The sequence below is a fragment of the Octodon degus genome, unplaced genomic scaffold, assembly GCF_000260255.1.
Source record: "Octodon degus isolate 3935 unplaced genomic scaffold, OctDeg1.0 scaffold00227, whole genome shotgun sequence".
Lineage (NCBI taxonomy): Eukaryota > Metazoa > Chordata > Mammalia > Rodentia > Octodontidae > Octodon > Octodon degus.
Genome location: NW_004524803.1, coordinates 1,139,992 through 1,164,240, shown reverse-complemented (window position 1 = coordinate 1,164,240; position 24,249 = coordinate 1,139,992). Strand labels below are relative to the sequence as shown.

The window sequence follows — 24,249 nt, the reverse complement described above, 5'->3', positions numbered from 1 at the left end:
TGAGTCACTCATTATCCTGCATAATTGAACGTGAGATTTCACAACAGGCTGAGTTACCATGGATCCATTAGCAATAATGAGGTCAGGGAACTTCTGATAAGGCTGATGGGGTTCTGTCATCATCAACTCTGTCACCAAAAAGGCTTAATTTACAATGGGGCACGTTTTCACAGATACTTACGAGCAACTACATTTATTTCCCCAAATCCATGGTTTCATTTTCTACACTTATATGTACCCATGAGCAACTGGGGTCTCAAAATGTTATGTGGAAAATTCTAGAAAGAAACAACTTATAAATGTAAAATATATTTGCTTACAGTATATTGTCAGTTATTTTATTATTACTGTTATTTATTATCATTGTTATTTTATTATCATCAAAGTGTAAATTAAGCTTTATGGTGGGTATCTATATATGGGAAGAACATATATAGGTTTTTTTGGGCTATCCATATTTTCAGGCGTCTACTAGGACCTCTTAGAATGTACACCCGGAGGATAAAAGGAGGAGAGTTTCTGTACTCTTAACAGAAACTCTGAAAAAATGGCTGTTGGATCCATGTCAACTGTTCTCGAGGACTCACTAAGAGAAATAACAGAATAAATAAGGGAGGTCTTGGCAGAAAGGTGATCACTTGGTACAAGGCACAAGAATAAAACACTCAAGATTGGGTAGGGTGGGGATAGAGGAGAATGTTACATACAGATAAATAGTAGTTAATTTTTTAAAAAATATATTTATTATAGGGACTACAGGGTCTCACTACGTAGATTGGACTCATAGTGATCTGCCCATTTTCAGCCTCCCAAGCACTGGGATTACAGGTGCACACCACCACACCCAGTCTCATTCACCTTCTCAGTGCACCCTGGGGGCAGGGCCGGCATGGCATACCGGGGATCGGACCGGGTCCCTGGTCCCTGCATCTGCCTAAGCAGGCGCTTTAATCTATTGAGCTATCTGGCTGGCCCAATACTAGTTAATTTTTTAAAAATGTGAATCATACAATTAAAATTATAGCTAGATTCATAAAATATCATAATGGATAGAGGTGATCCTGCACCACAGTAATTTATTTAGTGTTCATTTCTTTAAGATTAAAAATGCAGTAAAATATTAGGATGTACATTTTGGATAGCCATATTTGAAGTATCACAAGTTGTCCAGATGGTCACATGTTCAAATATACCACCATGGGTGGTGACAAAAGAGGATGGAGGACTTCATTTATAGGGTCATTTCATAGCCTATTGTGTTTGGCAGCAGAAAGTGTCCTAAATGTAATAGAGCCTAACTTGTAGGAAATTAAATAAATATGGCACTAGTGAAATCTATGTGGTCTTATAATCTCATTTCATATACAAATCATTTGAACACATAAGTTCTTTTGCAACAACAGGCTACATAAATGCATGACTTCAATTCTCAAAATAAGAGTGTCTTCTTCTCCCACCACCATGACTCCCTGGTGCTAAAATAAAAAAATGTCCAAGCCTCAATGAACACGGGCCTTAACTTGATTTACTTAACCTAATAACCTCTTCATTCCGGAGCACTTGGAGACTCATGGTACAGTAGGACTCACGCAATAAGGCATGAAACAAGGGCTCCTGAGTTCAGGACCCTCCTAGCCAAAATGCCGTTCTTTTAAACATATCTCTGAGTTAGTACTGGATACTTAATCTTGAGAAAGAAAACAACAGAAAAGTTGGGAACTAGATGGAACTACAAGAGAAACAATAACCTTAGAAGAAAAATTGTCTTTCACCATTTTTAGCCTTATTGTGGCATTTGCCTGTTTCCTAAGGAAATCATTTTATATCTTGCCAGGCTCCATAGAATTTTCCCATCTTCCTCTAAAATTAAATTCACAAAGCAGCTGCTTCTGCACTGTGTAGCTAGAAAAGTGTGAAAATGTTTCATAAACAAAGCTGGGTGAAGCAGTGTTGACATGCTTCAAAGATGTGCTTTGGCTATAAACTCCAGGAACCTCAGCTTCTTTCAGTTCAGTAACTTAATTTTCAACATGATACTCTATTTGTTAGAGTATCTTTTTAAAATTTTTAAATTAGTATCTTTTTAAAATTTTCCAAAGCTTTTGCCTTATAGAAAGATTTAATAGCCTTATAGGAAACAAGATTCTGTTAGACATAGATTAATATAACCTAATATATAGATGTCTTAAAATTCTCCCTTGAGAAAAAAGACAATCCAACTTAGGAAGAAACGCTACTCTAGTGAGGTAGCCAGCTGTGTCTTCAGAATCTATACTAATTCTTTTAGGTATTAAACGAAATTTGAGCATTAAAAATTAAATAACAAATCCTCATTAATTTCTTTGTTTTTTCCTTGTGAAGAAAAAAAAAAAAAAACACTTCCATAAGATTTTAGTAAGAAGTTTCTATTGTCTCACTTTCAGAATTTTTTAAAATTTTAAATAAAGTACCAGGAAAAGTTAAAGAAAAACTTAAAATTGACTCTCTGTAATCCTAATAAGCTAAGTTACATATCAATTACCATGTAACCTCTGAGTTGGGAATCTGTAAAAATGACAGGCCTTCCATGAGGAATGTCTGTATACCAAGGTGACTGTGAAATAGAATATCCATCATTTTACCTTCCTTAATTTTCTTGTCAAGATATTTCCCTGCATTTTATTTCTACTCTATCTTTATACTTATAAATGAGTTTTTGAGTGAGGATATATGATATATAATTTTTCATGTTAAACCTGAATTTTAAACTAATTTTTATTCAAGATGGCTTCAGAAACTCTTTAATTTTTATCTTTGATTGCTCAAACCTATGTATTTTCATAAAGTATTTTGTCTCTTCATTAATATCTGGCTGAAACATGTGAAATCAATGTATCGTTCAATGTGCACAATATTTTTCTTTAAAAATAATTAAACATTTATTAAATTCAAAATAAATTTTGTAGAAAGTGTAAATACATGGTTTCAACAAGCATGCCTTATCTACTTCGCTTTTTGAAAGTTTTTCCTATTTATTTATTTTATTCACATTGGAAAGAATTACAAATATTATTCTGCAAAGTTTATATTTGAAAACAGAGGTACAAAGAGTCCCCAAGCTTGCATAAAATAGTAAAAACAAAACAAAACAAAACAAAAAAAACTAGTCGGGTGGAGGAGAAGTAGATCTCTATCTCCAGAAGGAGTACAACAGAGAGGTCAAGGTATAAACTCTGGAGCCAGGATGCTAGACCTTGAGTCAAAGCTTCTTGCCTTACTCTGCAGTGTTGGGTAAATTTACTAACCTATGTTTGTGTCATCTGTAAATGGATACAATGGTTATAGGAAGATTTAAGTGATTAAATAATTCTTAAATGCTTTAGAAAGAGAGCTTGTACACGGTAAATGATCTCTAGTGTTATATCCAAGTTCCCGTTAGGGGATGCAATGCTTATCAGTATATCCAACTGTATAATGTAACAGCTACTTTTCTATCAGTATAACTCACATAAGGCAATGAAAATAGCTCCTAATATAATTTTATATGTACAAAATTTTACTAGCATTAATAACACTACCTTTAGCTTTAGCTGGATCTTATTTAATATGAAAGGTCAATCTCAAACTGTGAAACTAGTCACCAATGGAAGACTCGAAATGCATGAATGATAATGTATAAACATGTGTTTAAATTATTAATTTATATGGGAAAAGGCAGTGTTCTGCTTTGAAAACTATACCCAAAGTGACAAAAAGTAATGAAAGGCAGTGCGAATTCTATTAGATTAATGTTTATTTATAAAATTCTACTAAATAGCTGGGTGTGGAGGCAACACCTCCTGCACTCAAGAGGCTGAGGCAGGAGGATTGCTGTGAGTTTGAGGCCAGCCTTGGCCTCATAGTGAGCTGAAGGTCAGTCTGAACTGCATAGTGAGACTTTGTCTCAACACACCCCACAAAGCTCTTAAATATAATGCATGAAGTAAGTATCTGTTATGAGCACTTAGATGTATTAAAATGTTTGTTTGAAGAGTATGGGAAATATTGCCACAGAAATTTTATTTCTTTCTAGAGTTTCAGAAGAAGCAATCTTAACCATCTTTGGAAAGACTACACTTATTTCAGAGTCACAGAGACCTTGGGGTACAGGACAGATATAACACTCCTTGTCCAAAGCCAAGAAAGTAAAACAAGCTGTAATATGTACATGTAACCAGTCAAGATGATTATAAACTGCATGAATTACAAACATGTACTACTTAAAAAAAAAAAAAAAAAAAAAGGGAAGAAAGAAAGGCCTAGAGCTGCACATGCAGCAAGTAGTGGTAAAGACCAGACGAGGCCCACTGTCACATTGAAGCCAGTATATGATGACCTCAACCAAAATAAAGTATGTATGGAAAAAACATTCAAAAATAAAAATCACTCTCAGAAACATAAATCAAGAGTTGAATGATAAATTTGTATTATTATTAAAAGGTTAGGGAATTTGTTCAGCTCATACCCCTAGTATTTCTCTTTTCCTTCCAGTTGCTATTGTTTATTCAACAAGTTAATGACAAAAAAAATCTCATTTTGAAAAATATATATAATCTATGGAAATATTTATTTTTGTAATTTGGCAGCCAGATTACACCTGAGAAGCTAGCCTACCTCAGTTGGCATGTGCTTTCTCTGGATTAGAACCTATAAGACCTATGAATATGTCCAACAAGGTCATCAAAGGTCACATTACACCATTTAGAATAGCATAGACATAAAGTAGGTAGAGAGTTTCTGTTCTCATGGAGCTGACATTCTAGTTGGATAAATATAAAGGAAAATTACAAGTAAGACTTGGGTACTGAAACATACTAGGTAGAAATTTAAACTTGGTAAGAGTGATGGCATAGCAGTGGGGTGGCCATGAAGGAGGGTGAGGAGGACAGTCTTTCTCTGCAGGCCAAAGGGCAAGGTGTTGCATGCACAGGGAGGCAGTGCAGAGGCTCTGAGGAGGGAATGTGGCCCTGATGCTTGTGAGATTAATGCAGTGAGACCCAAGAGGAATAGGGAGGTGGGAGAGTGCTGGGGAGGAAAGGTGACTCAAAAATGGGACTGTGGGGAGATCTTTTTGAAGGGGAGAAAAAGAAACCTAAAGAACGGTAGGCGTTCTGGGAGGTGATACATGACACTTGAAAGTTGGCGTAAAGTGAACACTACTGCTCTCCTAGAAGCACACAGCTCAGGCAGCAGTGTGACCAAGCCTTTGTGCTGTAATACACAGTGATGTGAGGGAGCTGAGCTCTGCCAGCGGCATCACAGTGAGAAACCATAGAAGCCAACAGCTCGGCTGCATTTATGGAGAGCAGTGTGGAGTTTAACTAGGGTTGGGCCTTTCTGAGCAAAATAATAAAAGGAAAAAAGGGTGAAGGAGTTGAAGATATTTACAAAGGCGTGATCATGATGACAAACTCTGGAGACAGTGGGGTAAGAGGAGGAAGGATGGTGGTAGATAGACAGGAAGGACAATCAACTGGGTCTCCTGGGGAGGTTTAAGCATAACAAAGAGTACATGGGCTCAGAAGGTGAGAGAACCTGGAAAAATAAGTAAAATCTGAAAGGTACAATAGAGACTGTAAAAGGGAAAGAATCTGTTCAATAGGAAGCAAAAACTGGGATGAAGGACAAAAGAAAGAAAAAGATACACTAATGTCTATATGCAGGAGAGTGTGGATAATTGTACTGCTGATTTCTGCTGGTCTTTTGAAAGAACAGTTAATGCTTAAAATTTTTTGTTTTTATTCTTATTTTTAATTTCTTATAACTTTTTTTTTTAACCGATTTTGCAGGTTTATATCTGGTAACTTAAAGAACTAATTTGGAGATAATATGCAATATAGCACCCACTGTTGAATTCTTATTACTTTAATGAAATTTTATATTGTTTCTAATGCTTTCTATTACTGTTATTTTGTAGTCCTTTAAAAATTAAAAAAAAAAAAAGGCATGGAGGTGGCGAGATTATCATCAAGGTCAAACAGGTCTCCTGCTAGTGCTAACCCTTCACCATACATTGGAAACAGGAATTCCTGCTTTCATACACAATATTAACCACGGACAAGCACAGTATCAGTAATAAACATACAAACCTATGATAAGTATAAGGTGACTATATGTCTTTGGAATGCAGCATGATCGCACCCTAAGTTACCTATACAATTGTACACCCGGATGCTGTGAGGGGACGGTCATAGGAGCTGGGAGCTGAAAACAGGAGGATCACTATGAGTCCAATCTACATAGTGAGACCATATAGACCCTGTACAAAATACATTAAAAAAAATAAACAAAAGTACTATAGAGATGGTTTAAGCAGGGGCCCTGCAACCCCAGGGTGGCAGACCTGTATCAGTCTGTGACCTGTTAGGAGCTGGGTGGCACAGCAGGAAGTGAGCAGCAGGCGAGCAAGTGACGCTTCAGCTGTATTCACAGGTGGGCCCCATCCTTGCATTACTGCTTGGGTGCTGCCTCCCGTAGCTCACACAGCTCTGGGAAGAGGCCGAGGAGGAGCACTCGTCTTTTCAAACACCAAAGTGTTTGAGAAGGTAGAACCCTGGCCAGTGAGTTATGACAGCTGCTCCAGAGATTTCCTTTAGCAAAACAGTACATTTCACTGGCAGCACATTTCAGTGACTCAGAATAGGCCACAAAACTAGATTATTTGTGTGATATATTGAATCTGTTCCATGCACTCAATCTGTTTTGGTTCACAGCTCAGGTGTCACTCCCAAGGTCTCATGTGTTTAGAAGATGATTGGGTCATGGGGGAGCTGTACTCCTTAGTGGACTAATCCAATGATGAATCCTAGCTAAATGCGCTGTTAGAAGCTGGGCTTGGACAGAAGACATGGCTGCCCGGGGTGTGATCTGGAAGGGTATATCTCCCTCCCTGGCTCCTCCATTTACTCTCCTTTCCAGACACCATAATATAATATGAAGTTTCCTTCATGCTAGGCCCCTTCATCATGCCATTTTTTTGTGCGTATCAATCAAAGACTGAAACTTCTGTAAATGTGAGCCAAATAAACCTCTTCCTTTAAGTTGTAGTTACCAGGTCTTATTATGTCCAGTGATGAGGGCTCAGACAGATTTTTGTACCAAGAGTGAGCTGTTGCTGTGACAGTTATCTTACTATGTGTTTTAGAAGCTTTGGAAACTGCTTGTGGGGGAAATGTGGAAAGGTTTGGAGATAGCAGCTAGAGAAGCTGCAGCATACTGTAAGCCAAGCTTGACAGGAGATTCTAGCTGGCGCTCAAAAGAACAGAATACTGGTAGAAGTTCAGATAGAAAAGGCCAACCTAAGGTGCTTTCAGTTGGGAACAAGGACTCCACCAGCAGTTGGACTTGAGACTTCTGTGTGACCCTCTGGCAGAAAATTTGTCCACAGTTTACTCATGTTCTAAGGCTTTGTAAGAGATTTAGACTAAGTGTAGCAGACAAATTAATCTAGAAGAGGAAGTTTCAAGACAACTCAATGTTCAGGCTCTGGTACAAATAGTTCTGTCTGCTTTCAGCCAGGTATTTAGTGAGAAGTAGGAACAAAAGGTTATTTACAAAGTTTTCAGTTTTGCCAGAAAGGAAGCACCTGCAAAGTTGGAAAGAAGGACAGCTCACAAAAATTAGCATTGAAAAGAAGCCATATACTTTGAATCAGGAAATATGAAAGATGGCTTAAGGGTATCTCAGGAATAAGGAATGACCCCACTCTTCAGGCTCAAAGACCAAAAGTGAAAGGCTTTGCTTTGAGAAGAAAGCCTCTGCTAGAGAAAGAATGGGTAAAGAATTGGCTCGCCAGACTTGAGTTCACAATACTTAGCCATCCATGTTCTCTGAGGCTTCTACAGTCATGATCAAAGGAGGGCCAGCTACTGCATGGGCTTATGGGAAACCTTGGCATTACCTATGTGGTGTGGGCACACCGAATGCCCATAAAGCCACCACCTACTCATGGTGTCAAGTAGGCTTCCACACAGATTTTAGGAGAAAACCTGGGAAGCTAACTAAGCATGCGCCCTGCAGAGGGCAGTGCTTCAAAATGTGAGAGTGAAGCTGAAAGTAAAGAGTAGACTCCAGGAAGTTGGAGAATCCAAGAATGTTGAATGTCTGAAGAAAGCTACAGGTAGTGTTTACAACCAACCCGAGAGACTATGAGGGCTGCAAAAGGCAATGCCATAGGTATGGGACCAACCAAACCCTTTGTAGTTCACATTTTACCGGTACCTACTGGACATAGGTCTACTGGTGTTAATGTTTGCCCTGCTAGGCATTTTTCCCCCCTATTTCCTTATATCTTTCTATTTCTTATATGTCCTTTTTGGAATAGGAATGTTTACCCATACCACTATATATTTCCAGTGCTTAATTTTCATTTTGATTTTTACAGGGGCCCACAGCTAAGAGTTTTCCTTGAGTCTCAGATGGGACTTTGCACTTGGACTCTTCAGTAATGCTGAGACTGTTAAGTCTTTGGCAACCTTTAGAAATGGACTGAATGCACTTTGTATAAAGAGATAGATATGAGGTTTGGGGGGCATACTATAGTCTAGATTTGGGATGCACCCCCAAATCTCATGTGTTTGGAAGGTGACTAAATCATGGTGTGGTATACTGCTAACCCATGGCTGAATGTGATGTTAGGAGGTGGCACCTGATTTGTGGGGGTCCGTGACCTGGAATAGTGATCTTTTTCTCTCTGCTTCCTGACTGCCATGAAGTGAGCTGCCTTCCTCTGTGCCAACATGACATTCGTGTATCTGAGCCTACCAACCATGGACTGCAACTTCAGTCAGTGTGACCCAGAAGATGCCTCTCTTTCTTTAAGTTGTGGGTGTCAGGTATTATATCCCAGCAACAAGGGAAGTGACTAAGATATTATCAGTTCAGAGGAGACTAACAACTATGTTCCAACTGTAGATAAAATAGCTACACTCAAAGCCTAACTGGAATTATGGGGGTGACAAGAAAACAGTTGGAATTTTGACATGTTTCAAACACTAGCAGAGATTTTGAAAGACAATGAGCCAAGGCTTTCTCCTACCTGGTATATGATCACCTCTCTTAACTCTCAAAAGTAAGCTGAGTGATGCTGAACTTTGAGCATTACTGTGCAACCTTAAATGATACCTGAACTGGGAAGGAATGAAGATCCATTTTTTTTTTTTTTTTTTTTAATAAGTCAGGTAAATTGTACTTGTCCCTGCTAGAAGTGGATCACATAATTGAGACTGAAAATGTTAGTATCCTTAATAGTGTATTTTGCGAATTAAGGGTAGGTCAGGGAAGTCTGAGTAGGAGACAATCACTTCAGAGGGGATTTGTGTAGTGAGTCTTCAGGAATGGGCAAGAGCTCTCTCTCTCTCTCTCTCTCTCTCTCTCTCTCTCTCTCTCTCTCTCTCTCTCTCTCCAGCCCCCCTAGGTGACTCACTATGTAGTTCAGACTGGTCTTAAATTCACTATGTAGCCCAGGCTACTCTTGAGCATATAGTTATCCTCCTGCTTCAGACTCCTGAGTGCTGAGATTATAGGCATACACCATCACACTGGGCTTGGGCATGACTTTTCTGACAGAAAAGATGGGGACAAGATGATAAGAGCATTGGGTAGTGAAGGCATGTTCAGGTGAGGGAATGATGTACTTAAAGCATTTCAAAGAGGTCCATGTGAGGGGAGAGTGGGTTGGGTGCCTAAAGCCTGGGAATATAATAGTAAAAAAAGAAAATACAGTTCCTATACCCATACAGCTTACAGCCTATGGAGGAGACAGAGAATACAAAAGATAATGTATATTATGAGAATGGCCAAAAAGAAATCAATTAACCTGTGAAGGGCTTTGTGAGGCAGACAATTGGTGACAGGGAGACACAGAGAAGCAATTAAGGAGAACGGCATGATCTGATTCATTTTTTGTGATTAACCTGGAGGTGGTAAAGGAGTGGATAGCAACCAGAGAGAGTCAGGAGAGAAACAAGCTGGGGAGGTGTGATAATTTAAAGGTGTGCTTCCATCTCTGGCACTGTGAAGAGTTACAGGTGCCAGATGTGAACGATTTCTGAGTCAGAAATGGTAAAATTTAGTGTCTTCCTGGATGTCAGGGTAAGGATGCAAAGAGAACCAGGAGGCAAGGTTGACTGGTGGTTTCTAGACATGGACCTGGGCTTGGTGACTGCTGATTCCGAAGATTAAGATACAAAGAGGAGAATGGATAGAGGAAAGCATGTGTAGGTTTTTTCATTGGAGAATGGCACCAAAGGATGTTGGTACCTACAGTGCCTCAAAGTAACTACTTATATTATTTTGTGACTACCTTTAATACTTCATAATTTACTGTCTACTACTGTTCACACAAAGGATGAGCCAACTAACAATTCACTATTCTTTCTGAATAAATATTCTTTAATTACATAAATGATACAACCCTATAAATAAAAATTTGAATAACTTGGGCAAATAACAGGTTTTTTTTGTCCCTGTTTTAAGACAAACATTTTAATAGAGATATTTCCAAGAAAGGAGAATAATGTGCTTCAAAGCATTATTACTTTATTTTAATTTTTATTTATTTTTTTCAATCCGATTTGTTTTTAATTAAGTATTATGGTCACATACAAATTTGTGCTTGGGGCTGGTGAGATGGCTCAGTGGTCTAAAGCACCTATTTAGAACAAGCTTAACAAAGCACATGGACCTCGGTTCAATCCCCCAGCACCATACGCCTGCCAGCCAGCCCCGCCCCCAGGCGGGCTGAGCTGGCCACACACACAAAATAAATAAATAAGACAAATTTGTGCTCATGTTGTACCTTCCTCACTTCTTCCTTATAATGAGCTGACAGGAAGCACCACTACCAATCACACATGCAACAGTAAAAGTTTTAGTCTTGTGTTTTTGAATAGCTGTTTAAATACTACCATGAACAGTAACTCAGTCTGACCTAAAGAAATCAAAAGTAGAACTTGCTGTTGTATCATGCTAACTCTTAAAATTATCTGAATTTACAGATCAACTATAAAATGTGAGAAATGTTAAATATTTTTTATTTGGTATTATACATACACCACACTAAAACTCCTTTCAATAAGTAAAAGGCAGCACTTTTTAGATATAGGGAATTCTAATTAAATTGGCATAGTCAAGACTAAAAATATAGACAAGGCTTTCTTGTCTTCAACCACACCCTTTAACAGTCTAATAAACACAAACTGAAACAGTGGAGTCTTGGTTGGTTTTGAGACAATGAAAGATCCTCTCAGTATTTAAACATATTCACATAACCAGTTATATAAAACTAAATGTAAAACCAACCTTCAGTAGTTTTGAGATGATATTCTCAATCTTTGTGAAAAGGTGAACATTACTAATCAAGTCCAACCATGTATTTAGAATGGAAAACAGTGATAGTATTTACTGAACTGGAATTACTATCAAACCTTGAAGAAAAAAATGATATACATTTAACTACAAGCCAATTTTATTTAAATCAGGACTGTCCAACAAAAATATTCTGTCAGCCACTCATGATCTGAATTCTGGTGTATGAGATTAAATTATGGTACACATACAAAAACCATGAGACATTTTTGTTCTGTAATAAATAAGGCAGTGACTATTACTCTTTAGTAGCCTTTTTGAGGTAAGCTATTAAGTCTTCCCTTTCTCCCTTCTTCTTGATGCCAACAAAGATCGTTTTTGTTCCTGAGATGTACTTCTTGGGATTCTCCAAATATTCCATCAATGTATCCTCTCCCCAGGTGATACCTTTGTTCTTGTTGGCATCTGTGTATGAGAATCCAGCAGCCTGACCTGTTTTCTGCCCAAAGAGACCATGGAGATCTGGCCCAGTCTTGTGCTTGCCTCCTTTCTCAACAGTGTGGCACTGAGCACACTTCTGTACAAAAATTTTCTTGCCTGTCTCAACATCACCCATTGTAAACCTGCTGCAGCTTCCACGCTGGGTGGTCACCGGTCTTCCCTCGTTACCACAAGAAAAGTTCTAGTGCAGAAGCCTGATGTCCTGCTCTCTACGTATTATTACTTTAATGAAGTCATTAAATGTGGAGTTATTATTAATGGAGTTATTTTATGAACCAAGGAAATTAAGTATGTACTTAAACTGATGCTATCCATAGCTTAAACTGTGTCAAGATGAGGAGAGATAGATTCAGTTATGCTTCCATAAGAGGAGTATCTTACATGACTCAGAGAACCTCACTCATTCATTTTTTTTTAAGAACCTCACTCATTCATTTTTGTTTACTTGCTCACTCAATGCAATATATTGGGTGCCTAAAGTCTGGGAATGTAATAGTAAAAAAAAGAAAATATGGTTCCTATACCCATAGAGCTCTCAGCCTAATGGAGGAGACAAAGGATTATGTATATTATGAGAATGGCCAAAAAGAGATTGGATAATGTGCTGCAATAGAGAATCAGCAGGGTGGCATATATCACATAGTTCAAAGAAAGCCTGAATTAAAGAGTCAAATGAGTAGTAATTATAAATGGGAGGGTGAGAAAGGACAGGAAGGTCAGGAAGAATTGAGAAAAAGCCAGGGAAAGTAGAGGTAGAAATGGAGCAGAGGTTAGAAAGGTAGGCAGTGGATGTAATGTCTATATAGTATCACTTTAGACTTAATTGAATAGTATTCTTTGAGTGTTTTTGAATCTTGCCCAGTTTTGTTACTTGAGCCCCTTTTATAAATATAAGACTAAAAATTTGAAAAATAATGCCCGCACAGTGATGCTGCGGTGCGCTGTGCAGCTCCAGCTTGGTAGAAATCCTTATAAGCGTGGAGAGCATTGCTGGATGAAATAAATATCCAGGTGAGTTTCCCTCATCACAGCCCTTGGCGGCTAGAGGGAACAGCCCCTCTGGGAGTCCAGAGCAGGAGTGTAAAGTGCAGGTGCTCCTGCCTTACAGCAGGACCACTCCAGGGTCCTTGCTGCCCCAGCGCTCCCAAAGAACCTGGGGAAGCCTTTGCTGGGAAGATGTCACCCTATCCAACTTTCTCATCCTGCCTATGAGTACAGCCTGGCACAACTCCTGCATAGAAACCTCTACCTCTGACTGCTGTCCAGAGAACCTGACACTAAGCAGCATGTGAATATTGTCCATTCGTACATCATTTTTATAAGAAATACTTTAACAAAGTGCTTCCTGTGCAGTCTTTGCAGACAGTCTGATGGTCATTGCAATGGTGATGATGATGGCGATGAAAGAAGCTCAAGAGCGTTTGCCTGAGTCAGGCTCTACGCCAAGCACTTTATTACGCATTCCTATTTCATTAAATCCTCACAACACCATTTTTATGATTGGTACTATTACTAAAGTACTGAGTACATCATGAACTTGAAGTTAGGGAAAGTAAGTGACTTGCCTGAGCTTGCACAGCACGTGAAAGGGAGAACTAAGTCTCTACAGTCTAATGCTCCCAAGTCTGCTCTCAGTCCCTACATTGGTCCTCTCAGATTCACTTATTTGGTAGTACATTAGGTTCTGTTCTTTAGTGCCATAGCTTCCTGAGATATTTACAACCAATCATTCAACCATCGAAACCTTGTTTTACAATTTATATGCTTATAATTAAATTATATGCTTTTGGGAACTTGTTAGAAAAACTTAAAGACAAAAGAACTCTTTCTTAGACCTTAATATTCAATTTTAAGATTCTGTTCAGGAATCCTACATATAGCTAAAAGCAGACTAATACTAATTTAAAACTCAAAAAATGAAAATTTTGTGGTATGAAGCTATATTTTCATAGTAGTATATTTTTAATTAGTTGTTTCTTCTCTGTGAATATAATTTCTTTCAATTTCCATGACCTTACACAAGAATTCACAATTTGATCTATAAAGAAACAAAGGTCTAGAAATTGGAGAACTTACCTGTCCAATAATGAGTGGAACCACGACAGTCATAAAAAGTTGAGAAAAAATAGATGTAAAAGGCACAGAAGAGGATGAGCCAAGCTGTAAAACCAGAAAACAGGGTTGAAATTATTTTGAGTCAGTTTTCAAGTACTGTTAATTAAATAATGTAATAAACAAATTTCATTTCAATAAATTACTGTCACATACACTGTGAGACAGAGTTCAGCGTGTGATTAAAAAATACACTGACTGTTAATCCTCTCAGAATAGGACCCTTTGCTTTGAACACACTTATCCCACAGTTCTTGCCACTTTCTGAAGTGGTTCCAAAGTCCTCCTTTGTGTCTCTCATGGCTGCCTTGATGACCTGAACTGATTCTGAATGTTTACGCAATTTTTGTCAAGTAAAAGCACAATGGTGCACCCCCATCCACCTCTTTCACCAAATGTAGCACTGGGCACTTCTGGCTCTTCCCCAAAGCCAAGATGGCCACAACAGGTAAAGGTTTTGTTTTGACTCCATTGAGAGCATCCAGGTAGTCCTGATAGTGCCACTAAACATACTCATAAAAGAAGACACCTAGAACTGCTTCAGAAAGTGACAAGGATAATGGGTAAGCGTGCCTGAAGTGAGGGAAGTACTTGAACTGATTATTGGCAATGTGAGCCTTATTGCAATATTTTCAATTTAATTGTGCACTGTATTTTGTGGTTACACCTTGTGAGTAAAGTTTTCTCTAATTTTTAAAAATAGACTAGTGAGAATTTGAAGAAATGATTTTTATTAGAAGATTATGATGAAGGTAAATAATTTTTCTATTGATGGATAATCAGCTTAAATAGTTAATTATTAAATATATCTTTGAATAGCAAAGCTGTTGTGTCCATGCTAGGAGCGGCTGAAGCTGGAAACTGATCACATGTGGCAGCGCAGGACAAAAGCCAGAGTGCCTAAAGCAGTCAGGCTACCTCAGTCTTGAGAAAAACAACCTGTCTGGACAATTCTGGCTATTAGTTGCTAGGCAACCTTGTGTCTCCTGATGCTAACTTTGCAAAGGGTTAAGTAGATGCCTCTACTGTTGCTCTTTGGGTCCTCTGCCGCTCAAGCAAACTGGCCACCACCTGACCTCAGCTATTAGTTCTTTATTTTCTAAATCCTCTTGCTGTTTTCTCCCAGGGACCATCAGAGATTAACAAATCCCTCCATGTCCATACTGTCATATAGGATTACATTCATCTATAATCATAATTTATGATTTTTACTTTACCTGTAACTATTCTAAATATCTCATTTGCTTTCTATAATATTTTCTTTATCCAAACAAAATAATGTCTAACCTTTTCACTTCTTTGAGTCAAAGACAATGAATCTCAGATCCTTTATAATTTATCCTCACACAAGGCCTAGCAAATGGGGAATACTAAAACATAATTTATTATTTTTCCTAAGTATTATTTTTTACTAGAACATGTTTGCAGTACATACTGACTAAATTCTTGGGGGAGTTTGCACATGTACATAGCACATCTTATTTCTCTTTTATTCCTTTCCTTTCTCTCTCTTTCTTGGTCCACTTCCCTTTTATAGAAGATCTACCTTCCTCTTTGCTACTACTTGTCTTTTACTTTGCTCTTTATATTTTGAGTTTGTCATAGAAAAGAAACCATGTGATATTTAAACTTCTGTGTCAGATTTATTTTATTAAACATATGGTCTCAAAGTTTACCCTTTTTTATGGCACAGTAGTATGCCATTACTTTTTTTTGTGTGTGTGTGTGGCTGACTCAGCCCGCCCTAGGGGCAAGGCTAGCCAGGTATGTGGTGCCAGGGATTGACCTGTGGTCCCTGCATGCTTGCCTAAGATTGCCTAAGCAGGCCCCTGCACTGTTTATAAATACCACATTTTAAAATTGTAGGGCCAGCCAGATAGCTCAGTGGACTAAAGTACCTACTTAGGCAGACGCAGGGACCAGGGTTCGATCCCCTGTGTGCCATGCTGGCCCTGCTCCCAAGATGCGTCCAGATGGGGACTGAGATTGGGCATGGTGACACATGCCTGTAATCACAGCGCTTGGGAGGCTGAAAACAGGAGGATGACTACGAGTTCAATCTGTATAGCAAGACCTGGTACGAAATTAAAAAAAAAAAAAAGTTTAAAATTATAATATACTTCTTTTAAACTTGTGTTCCTTAACACAGTTTATAACTCCTATTTCTTCTCCTCCCTTACTTTTTGACCTTTTTGCTAACAATTGCAATCTTGGGTTCATAAAGATTCTACTGCCTGCAGGACAGGAGTGTTTATGCACAATTACACACTCATTATTCCCAACCAGCAGGCAGTGCTCATCTTCCTATGAACTTTCTGAGCCTTTTCAACTCTCTTCGTGGCTTCCAGTCTTCTCTGGACAACTGGGGCTTCATCCATCCAGGTTTTCCTTTTCTTGAGTTCCTTCGGCAGCAAGGCTCTCCCAACACATCAGTAACGATCTCCCTGAAACTGACTTTTCAGCTTGCCTGTATGGATCAATCCTCAGTTTTCAGATTTACCCAGGCTTGCTTAAAGTTGGGAGTACTGTTGGCAAATAATTTTGTGAAAGGATACTGAAGCAGGGCTGACTGAGATACAAACTATCAAATCAAATATTTGGATAAATGAAGTCAGCATCTCAGGGTGAAATGACAAGGGATCAGTGTTTTCATTAATTTTTACATAAATCACAGAATCTTTTCTCTATCCTAGTTTTATAAAATTCCATCCTCATCTTTATACCAATCTCTATGCACTCAAAATGCCAAGAATATGTGTCTGCCCCTGTGTGGCCCTGCAGTCATTGCTACCAGTTTGCACACCAAGCCTGGCTGTCAACTTCATCCCCAAATTAAAGCCTTTGGCTCTTTTCCTCCACAGCTAATAAAGACGAAGAAATGAAAAAAGTCAAGCAGAAAAACCTAAACTGGTGAAGGACAGGACTCTTGAAATATCTATTGTTAAGTAGCTGTTAGGAGTTTGTTTTTTATGCAAAATAAGTTTTAAATCTAATAATTATACTCTGTTAGGCAGTATAAGTTGCTTAATACATATATTCTCTCCTTAAATAGTAACCCTTATAAGAAGTAAAGCCATGGTGTTATGTTGAGCTGTAGGGGACTCAGGTCAACAATTTCTGACATTGCCAGTGAAGTGAAAGACCCAATACTATTATGGACTACTGAACTCTTTTAGAATATTTGGCTGAGTTTACACTCCTATAATATTTATTTATTTATTTTAAATTTTTTTTCAACCTATAATATTTAAATGATGGAACTTAACAAAAAAAGGGGATACAGATGAATGTCCATCTTGTATCTGTGTATTCAAAGTGGTTAGGATAGATATACAGTTACATTCTCTTAATGAATAGAGGGATTTGTTCTAATGGTGTTTGTAAATAGGATATCAAGTCCGCATCTTGTACAGCAATTAACCACTAGGAAGAATGTATGCAATGTGTTAATTATTGAAACTGTCCTACCAATTTGGTTTGAAACTGTCTCATTGCTATTTGTTTCTCAATAAAATTATGGGGAAAAAAAATAGTAACCCTACATTTATTCTTGGGGCAAGGATTGAAACAAAGAAAAAAATAGATTTTATAGAAAAATCTGTTGGATGTATACAAATGTAAACCTTAAGGAATAAAGATTTCATGCTCAATGCTGGGTTCAGGAGGTTTACAATGCCTCAAGAGAGGCAGCAGGCAGTTACAGCCTTCATGTAAAAGGTGACAATTCTTTCCTGGAATCTCATGTGTCCCTAGATCCTCTGTCTACTTCAAATTTATTTATTTCTTTTTAATGAACAGCCATATGAAGCTATGTTCCATTATCAGCACACAGATAAAAGTACACATTTCAACTGTGTTTAAAAAATATGATGTATTTTAATCTCTTCCTCCATCATATCATATGCTACCGGCATGTCAAATGTCTGGAAACTTCACGTTCCTATAATACAATGGAACAAATCAGTGGGTTGAGAAGGAGCTTTTCCTGATCCCCAGAACCCCTTTATCACTTAGAATTGCCTGGGGCTTCTGATCAACTTGATTGGAAACACAGCTCCCAGCTGCCCTCCTGTAAAGTGCTGTCAGATCACAGGACCAGGCAAGCTGACCAGGGATGTAATTAATTGCACACCTAGAGCCAGAGGAGGGATGGCAGGGCTGCTGGGGAGGAAGACCCACAGGGCAGCTCCCTTAGATGTGGCTCTGAGAGGAAGGAAACCTTACTGCTAGAGTCTAATTTGGCCTAAGTCCTTTCTTTTGAATTGGCTACCAGACCTGTCACTGTGGTCAGAGTGAAGATGCAGGGGTACCCTTGGGAAGTCTCTGAAGCTATGAAGTGTGCTCTGGCATCCAGAAGAAAGAAGAGCAGGCAGCTGGCACAGGGCAGCACATGAGAACATAACTCACCAAGTACAAGATGCAGTCATTTAGTATGCAGGGTTGATCTTAACTAAAGCAGAAGGAAATATGCTGCCTGGGATATTTGGTTCTTCATATTTTAATGAGGAAACTGTTATCATTTCTATTGTGAAGACCAACGGGTTTAGAAGAAGCATCAATAATTTGTGGGTGAAATCTGCGGGTTCAAAGTCAGCTTGTATCAGGCAAGTGCCCTGGGGCTCACTGAAGTACCTGCACAGTTAGAGAGATATGTCTCGAACTGCCAAGCCATGCTTTAAGATGCAGCAGATTAAACAAGAAACCTAGTCATTGGTTAATTTATTACAGAAATATAGTCCTTAAAATGTAACACTCAAATGTAGGTTGGCTGGCTGGTTTTAATGTCTTATGCTGAGATCTGACTCTTGAAAATTCAGTATAAGGGTTTAGGACTTTTGTGTCCAACTGTTTCACTAGCTCTTTCAATGAGCCAGACAATGTTCCAGGCCCTGGGGATGGAACGGTGGACAAAACACACCCATCTGTCCCATGCACTGCCCTCTTGGGCATGTCATTTTCCCTACTTATGACTAAAAGTTCTAGTCCTTCTGCAAGACAACACAATTTAAGTAATACTTGCTTAGGTATGCTTTCCAAAATCTCCTTCCAAGGTGTTGAAGTGCCCCCTTCCTTTTTCTGTCTATGTTCTGCTGTCTATGTTTACACTGTGTCCTTTGGGAGCCTTGATTGTTTTTCTCTACCAATCTGTCTCTCCCAAGAGTCTGTATGCTTCTGAAGGCCAGAACACTTGTCTTGCTCACATTTTATATCCCGGGCAATGGCTTACATACTTAAGACCATCAGAAACATCTGGAGGGTTCAGTAAACACACATCTTTTGGTCCCATCCTCGGCTTCTGATCAGAAAGCTGGGAGAGAGTAATGGGAGATCACGGAATTTGTATTTCTCACAAGATTTCAGGTCATGTTGCTGCAGCTGCACAGTTAGGGGTTCACACTTTGAGAACCACTGATCTAGTACTTAGTAGGAGCTCAACAAAAGCATGTCAGTTGATGAATGACTGTAATTTGTAGGTATAAATGGCAGCTCCATAGTGTTTCCTTCCATTCTTCCAATCTTATTCAGGTAAGTTACAAAATCTTCCTAGGTTCACAGACCTGAGGAAGATCAGCCTGTCCTCCCACTCAGCTGTTTTCCACAGATACAACAGCAACACTGTGTATGTGATAGACACTGCTTTATGGGCTCAAAGTGTGTTGAGTTTTAATCCTCAGAGTGATATTCCTTGAGGTGAGTTTTGTTATTGCCCCACTTTCATGCCAGGCAACAGTGGCACAGGAGAGTCAAACAATTTGGACAGGGTCACTGTGGCTAGAAAGTGACAGTGCCGGGATGTAAACCCAGAAGTATAGTTTCAGAGCCTTCACACTTCAGCTGTACAATCCAGATGAGTAGGAAGGGGACAGAAGTAAAGCCCAGGTTGGGCTGGCCTTTTCTTGCCTTTGTGAGAGAAGGGGAGAAGGGGTGTGTGTGTGTGGGGGTGTGTGTGTGTGTGTGTGTTTTGTGGATATGGAGAACCTTCCACAACCAAAGTTCCTGATTTGGACCAACGACACAGACAATTATTTGAGTGACTGCTTTTTGCACATTCCCAAGGATGGTACTAGGAACAGGGAGGATGACCAGGGAGACACTAATTTAATACATGAAGTGGTGCCTTCACACATTAGGGTTAAATTCTCCTACCAGGCAGAGAAAGGCTGAATAGAAGCAGGATTAACTGCTGTCAATCCATTCAATTTGGAAACTATTTCATTTGGAAAGAACCTGGGAGTCCAGTCAATCAAATATTATGGGACCAAACTAACCAGACTCAGAAAGACAAGTAAGTGACAGTCAGGATGAAGAGACGCTGACTGCCTGTGAACCACAGTTATCAACTGGCCGTTAGGAAACAGATGGTGCGTTCTCAATCACTCCTGTAAGTGAGCTGACCTGTAAATTGTCATTAATGCACCAGGCCTTCCCTCGCTGTGCTGTGTAATCAGCCTTTTATCTCCTATCAGGGAAACCCATTAGCCACAGGCGTCACCACTATTTGTGTCTCTTCTCAGCTATTAAAACATTATTGCATTAAATAATTCACCCTTGATGACTGGTCTTCACTTTCATTAGCACCGCATTCAGAAAAATAAGAATAGCTGTTTAAGATTTATTCTTCAGAATGGCCACCGTGAAACCGCTATAGCTAGAAAACCGGGAGGCAGTGGATTCAGATCTAGGACAGGGCTTGTTCCCTTCCTGCCCAATTTCTATGCTCCCCACGTGGTCACAGCGCCCTGTGCTGGAAGCAGGAGAGAGACAGGCACCAGCTCACTATTAGATCTAACTTTTTAGTAACTATTTTCCGGGAGACACACTCATAAATATTCATATCTTTTTTCTGTCACAAAGACTACTGTTTTGTTTTGCTTTGTTTTTTAAAAAAAGACCAGTATTTAGGCAGAAAAAGGAGGAATCTTCACAAACCCTTTCAGAATGGTCCCGTTTGCCATAAACTATAGTTCTATCTTTCTTTACTCTGTTATTCTTATATCTCACAGGGATACATGCAAACTAAATTGATTATTTATACAACATTGTTTAGTTAGATACATCAGTGGCTCAATGTTAAAATGACTGTGATTTTCACCATCATTAGGAATATGGCTGTTAAACAGCCATTTGGATTCAATTGCATGCATCAAACTAAAATTGGCCCACTGCACAAAAAATGTAGTCTTTAGTAGAAGTGATCTTTTATAGCTAAATGCATGGTCTTTTTTCTTCTCTGAGAGATAAAGCACAAAATTGGCTTTTAAAGTTTTTTTTTTTTAAAGATTAAAACATCATAAAATATGGCTTTAACTTGGTTATATGCTCATTTATCTTTTCTCAGCTTTACTGAGGTACACTTGACAGAAATAGTGTACGTTCAAGGTGCACACATGATGCTTTGGAGTGTACAAACACTGTGAAATGACTACTACCATCAAGCTACTTAACATACCGATCACCTTATGTGGTTCCCTTCTTGTGTGTATGGTAAGAACACAAATCTTTCAACACATTTAACTATGCAATAAATTATTGTTCACTAGAGTGTCCATAGTGTCATTCAGTTTCTAGAATTTACTCACCTTAAAACTATAAGTTTGTACCCAGTCCTCTTATCCCTCAAAGGCTAGGACCCAACTTTCTGCTCTGCTTCTGTGAATTTCAATTTTCTAGATTTCTCCCTCAGGCAAGTTATGTCATTCAGTAACTGGCTTATTTTACTTTGCTTAATGCCATCCAGATTCATATGTATTATATGCTAATTTAAAATATAAGATGAAAAGACTACCGTGTAACAACTTTAATGGAATTTATTTATTTATTTATTGATTGATTGATTGCCATGGGGCTTGAACTCAAGGACTTTATGCACATGAAGCAGATACCCTACTGAGCTACACCCAGCCCCTAATGGAATTTAATGTCTATAATCATGAATTCTAGTTACTCAAAACACAAAGACCTGTGAAATGCACCCAAAAGAACTGTAATTTGGCTTCTCTTAGCTCAAAAGGGAAAGCTTTCAGCACAAAGAGGGCTAGAGGCAGAGGTACTCAAAGGAATCTAGGAATGAACTTTACTCTCTATCCCCTGACCAAAAAATTGAACTTGCCAGTCTGGAGTTTGGATCAGGAGCCAAACAGCCTGTTAAATGCTACCTTGAAGAGAACAAATGTTTATATTGCTCCAAAAGGGTGCTCTAGGATTGGGTACCCACAGGCCAGTGTGCAAGAAGCCAGGTAAGACCGTGCTGTACCAAGTTTACCCCACTTAGGTCTGAGAAGTTGTTGGTCAGAGAGGAAGTGTCATCTCTGGGTCAGCAGTCCTTATGAGGGGAGAAGGGAGTTCATGTCACCTTCCATCACCTCTAAAGACTTAAAAACTGCTTCCTAGCACTTGTCCCTACTTTTCTCTCCCTTAATCATTCAACAGGCAGGGTTGTATGGGGGGAGATGCTGTCATGAGCACTTGTAACATAGATCATTCTGCTTCACAAAATTCTCTCTGCTTGAGAACAACCTCTGTGTGGCTTACACAGAGAGGAGAATAAAAGCCACTCAGCTTCAAGAAAGCACTGTCTTCACTCGCCTTAGAAACAAACACTTGCAGGCACAAGGTGGAAAAGTGGTTCAGTGTGAAGTGGAATAATCTAGATAGCTAGTTTCTCTTTAAGTGTTTTGTGATTGTTATTAACATTTTCTACATCTCAAGAACATATAACCATTAATTATACGACCATAATTGGGAACACATTATAAAAGTAACCAGAGTTTCACACATGACATTAGTGGCTGTATACACTGCTTTTGTTTATGGTGATGGGATCAACAGTTGAGGAATTTTCTATCACAGGCAGCCAATTACTAGGGAAGCTAGCAATGACTGTCGACTCAAAGGCTGCTCAGATCTCTCTCTTTCTCTGACCTATGCCTCTCCCTTTGATGAAATCCTATTAAAGTTAGTCTGAATCACACAGTTTTTCCTCTCAATTTATTTCACATTCTTTACTCTTGTTTACCTAAATAAGCTTTAAGTTTCTTCAAGAAAACGTCTTATTCTTTTTCTATCTCACCTAAATTACCTAGATTATAGTGAGTACTGACAATGTGTCCGAATAGGCAGACTTTGTAGGCATAACCCACAAAATCATTCATGGTAAGAATGCGTATGTTGAAAATGTTTTGTGTTCCTTCCCACTGTACTATCTCAAGTGAGTTATGAAACCTTTCTAATCTAAATTTTCTCAAAAGTACCCATAACAGTTACTCAACAAACATTATTCTACTTTCCTTACTCATCCTGGAAAAACAAGGTTTCTTATACAGTGTTACAAGAGTTCAAAGTTGTCAGATTTAAAAACTACTAAAATGGAAACTAATAGAAGGATCAATGACTCATAAGGTGAAAATAGGAATAAAGCCTGGTATGTATGCATTGGGCATACACGTTTGTGTATGTGTGCACACATGCAGCTGTGTATCTATGCTTCTTTATCACCATGTTCTATAAATACTGATCTACTTAGTAAGAGGCCAGATTGCTAACAAAATCACATGAATTGATTGACAGCCTCAGAACCAGTGGTGTTCCCACTTACTATAGGGGTGCTTACATGGGTAAGTAGTAGGTGAATGTCAGATCTCCTGAAGTACTAACATGGCTATCATATATGAAAATGGGACCATTTATGAACTCTGAGGACATGACTTTCAGCAGCAGTAAAACTTGGACTCTATATATTTCAAGAGGTCTCGAGGTTCCAGTGAGGGATAGGGAGAATGGAAGCAAAGGCTGTGTCTGTCATTCTGTTGGCATAGTGATCTTTCTGTGCCAAGCATGAATTCACTTAAATAAATCTGTACTGTGCACAATTGTGGGGCTTGAGGTCATGACAATATGATCCAATGTTCGATTTCCTTTGATCACATTTACATCGAATTATACTGACTTATTTCTACAGTGTGAACAGTTAACACCAGGATTCTTTTATTTTAACTTTCAAAGGGAACAAGAAGCATGAGGTTGAGAACCAGGTGGAAAGTAGTGAGTATAGAGGCTCTGGTGGGGAAGGCATCCACAGGAGGGTCTGCACTGTCCCAGCACTGTTTATACAACCTCACACCCAACAGCCCGACTTCACAGCTGAAGCACCTCGCTCAGTCTCATAGTGTCTTCCTCTGAGCCTAGTTTCCAAATTTTATTATTTTTTTATGTAGGTAAAATAATTTTATAAAGGTAGAAATAAGCATTTACATAATTTTACAAAGAAATTTAGAAATCTAACCATATACAGAATTGTAACAGGACAGACCT

General features: G+C 38.7%; 1 protein-coding gene across 1 annotated transcript in view; it reads right to left on the bottom strand.

The window, feature by feature from the left end:
* The window catches only part of Slc10a7 (solute carrier family 10 member 7), a 321,845-nt gene that overhangs the window by 40,896 nt on the left and 256,700 nt on the right, over nucleotides 1-24,249 (bottom strand). The window contains exon 10 of the mRNA XM_004645437.2: nucleotides 13,903-13,986. Coding sequence (XP_004645494.1) covers nucleotides 13,903-13,986 — 84 coding nt within the window. The remainder of the gene's footprint in view (nucleotides 1-13,902; nucleotides 13,987-24,249) is intronic.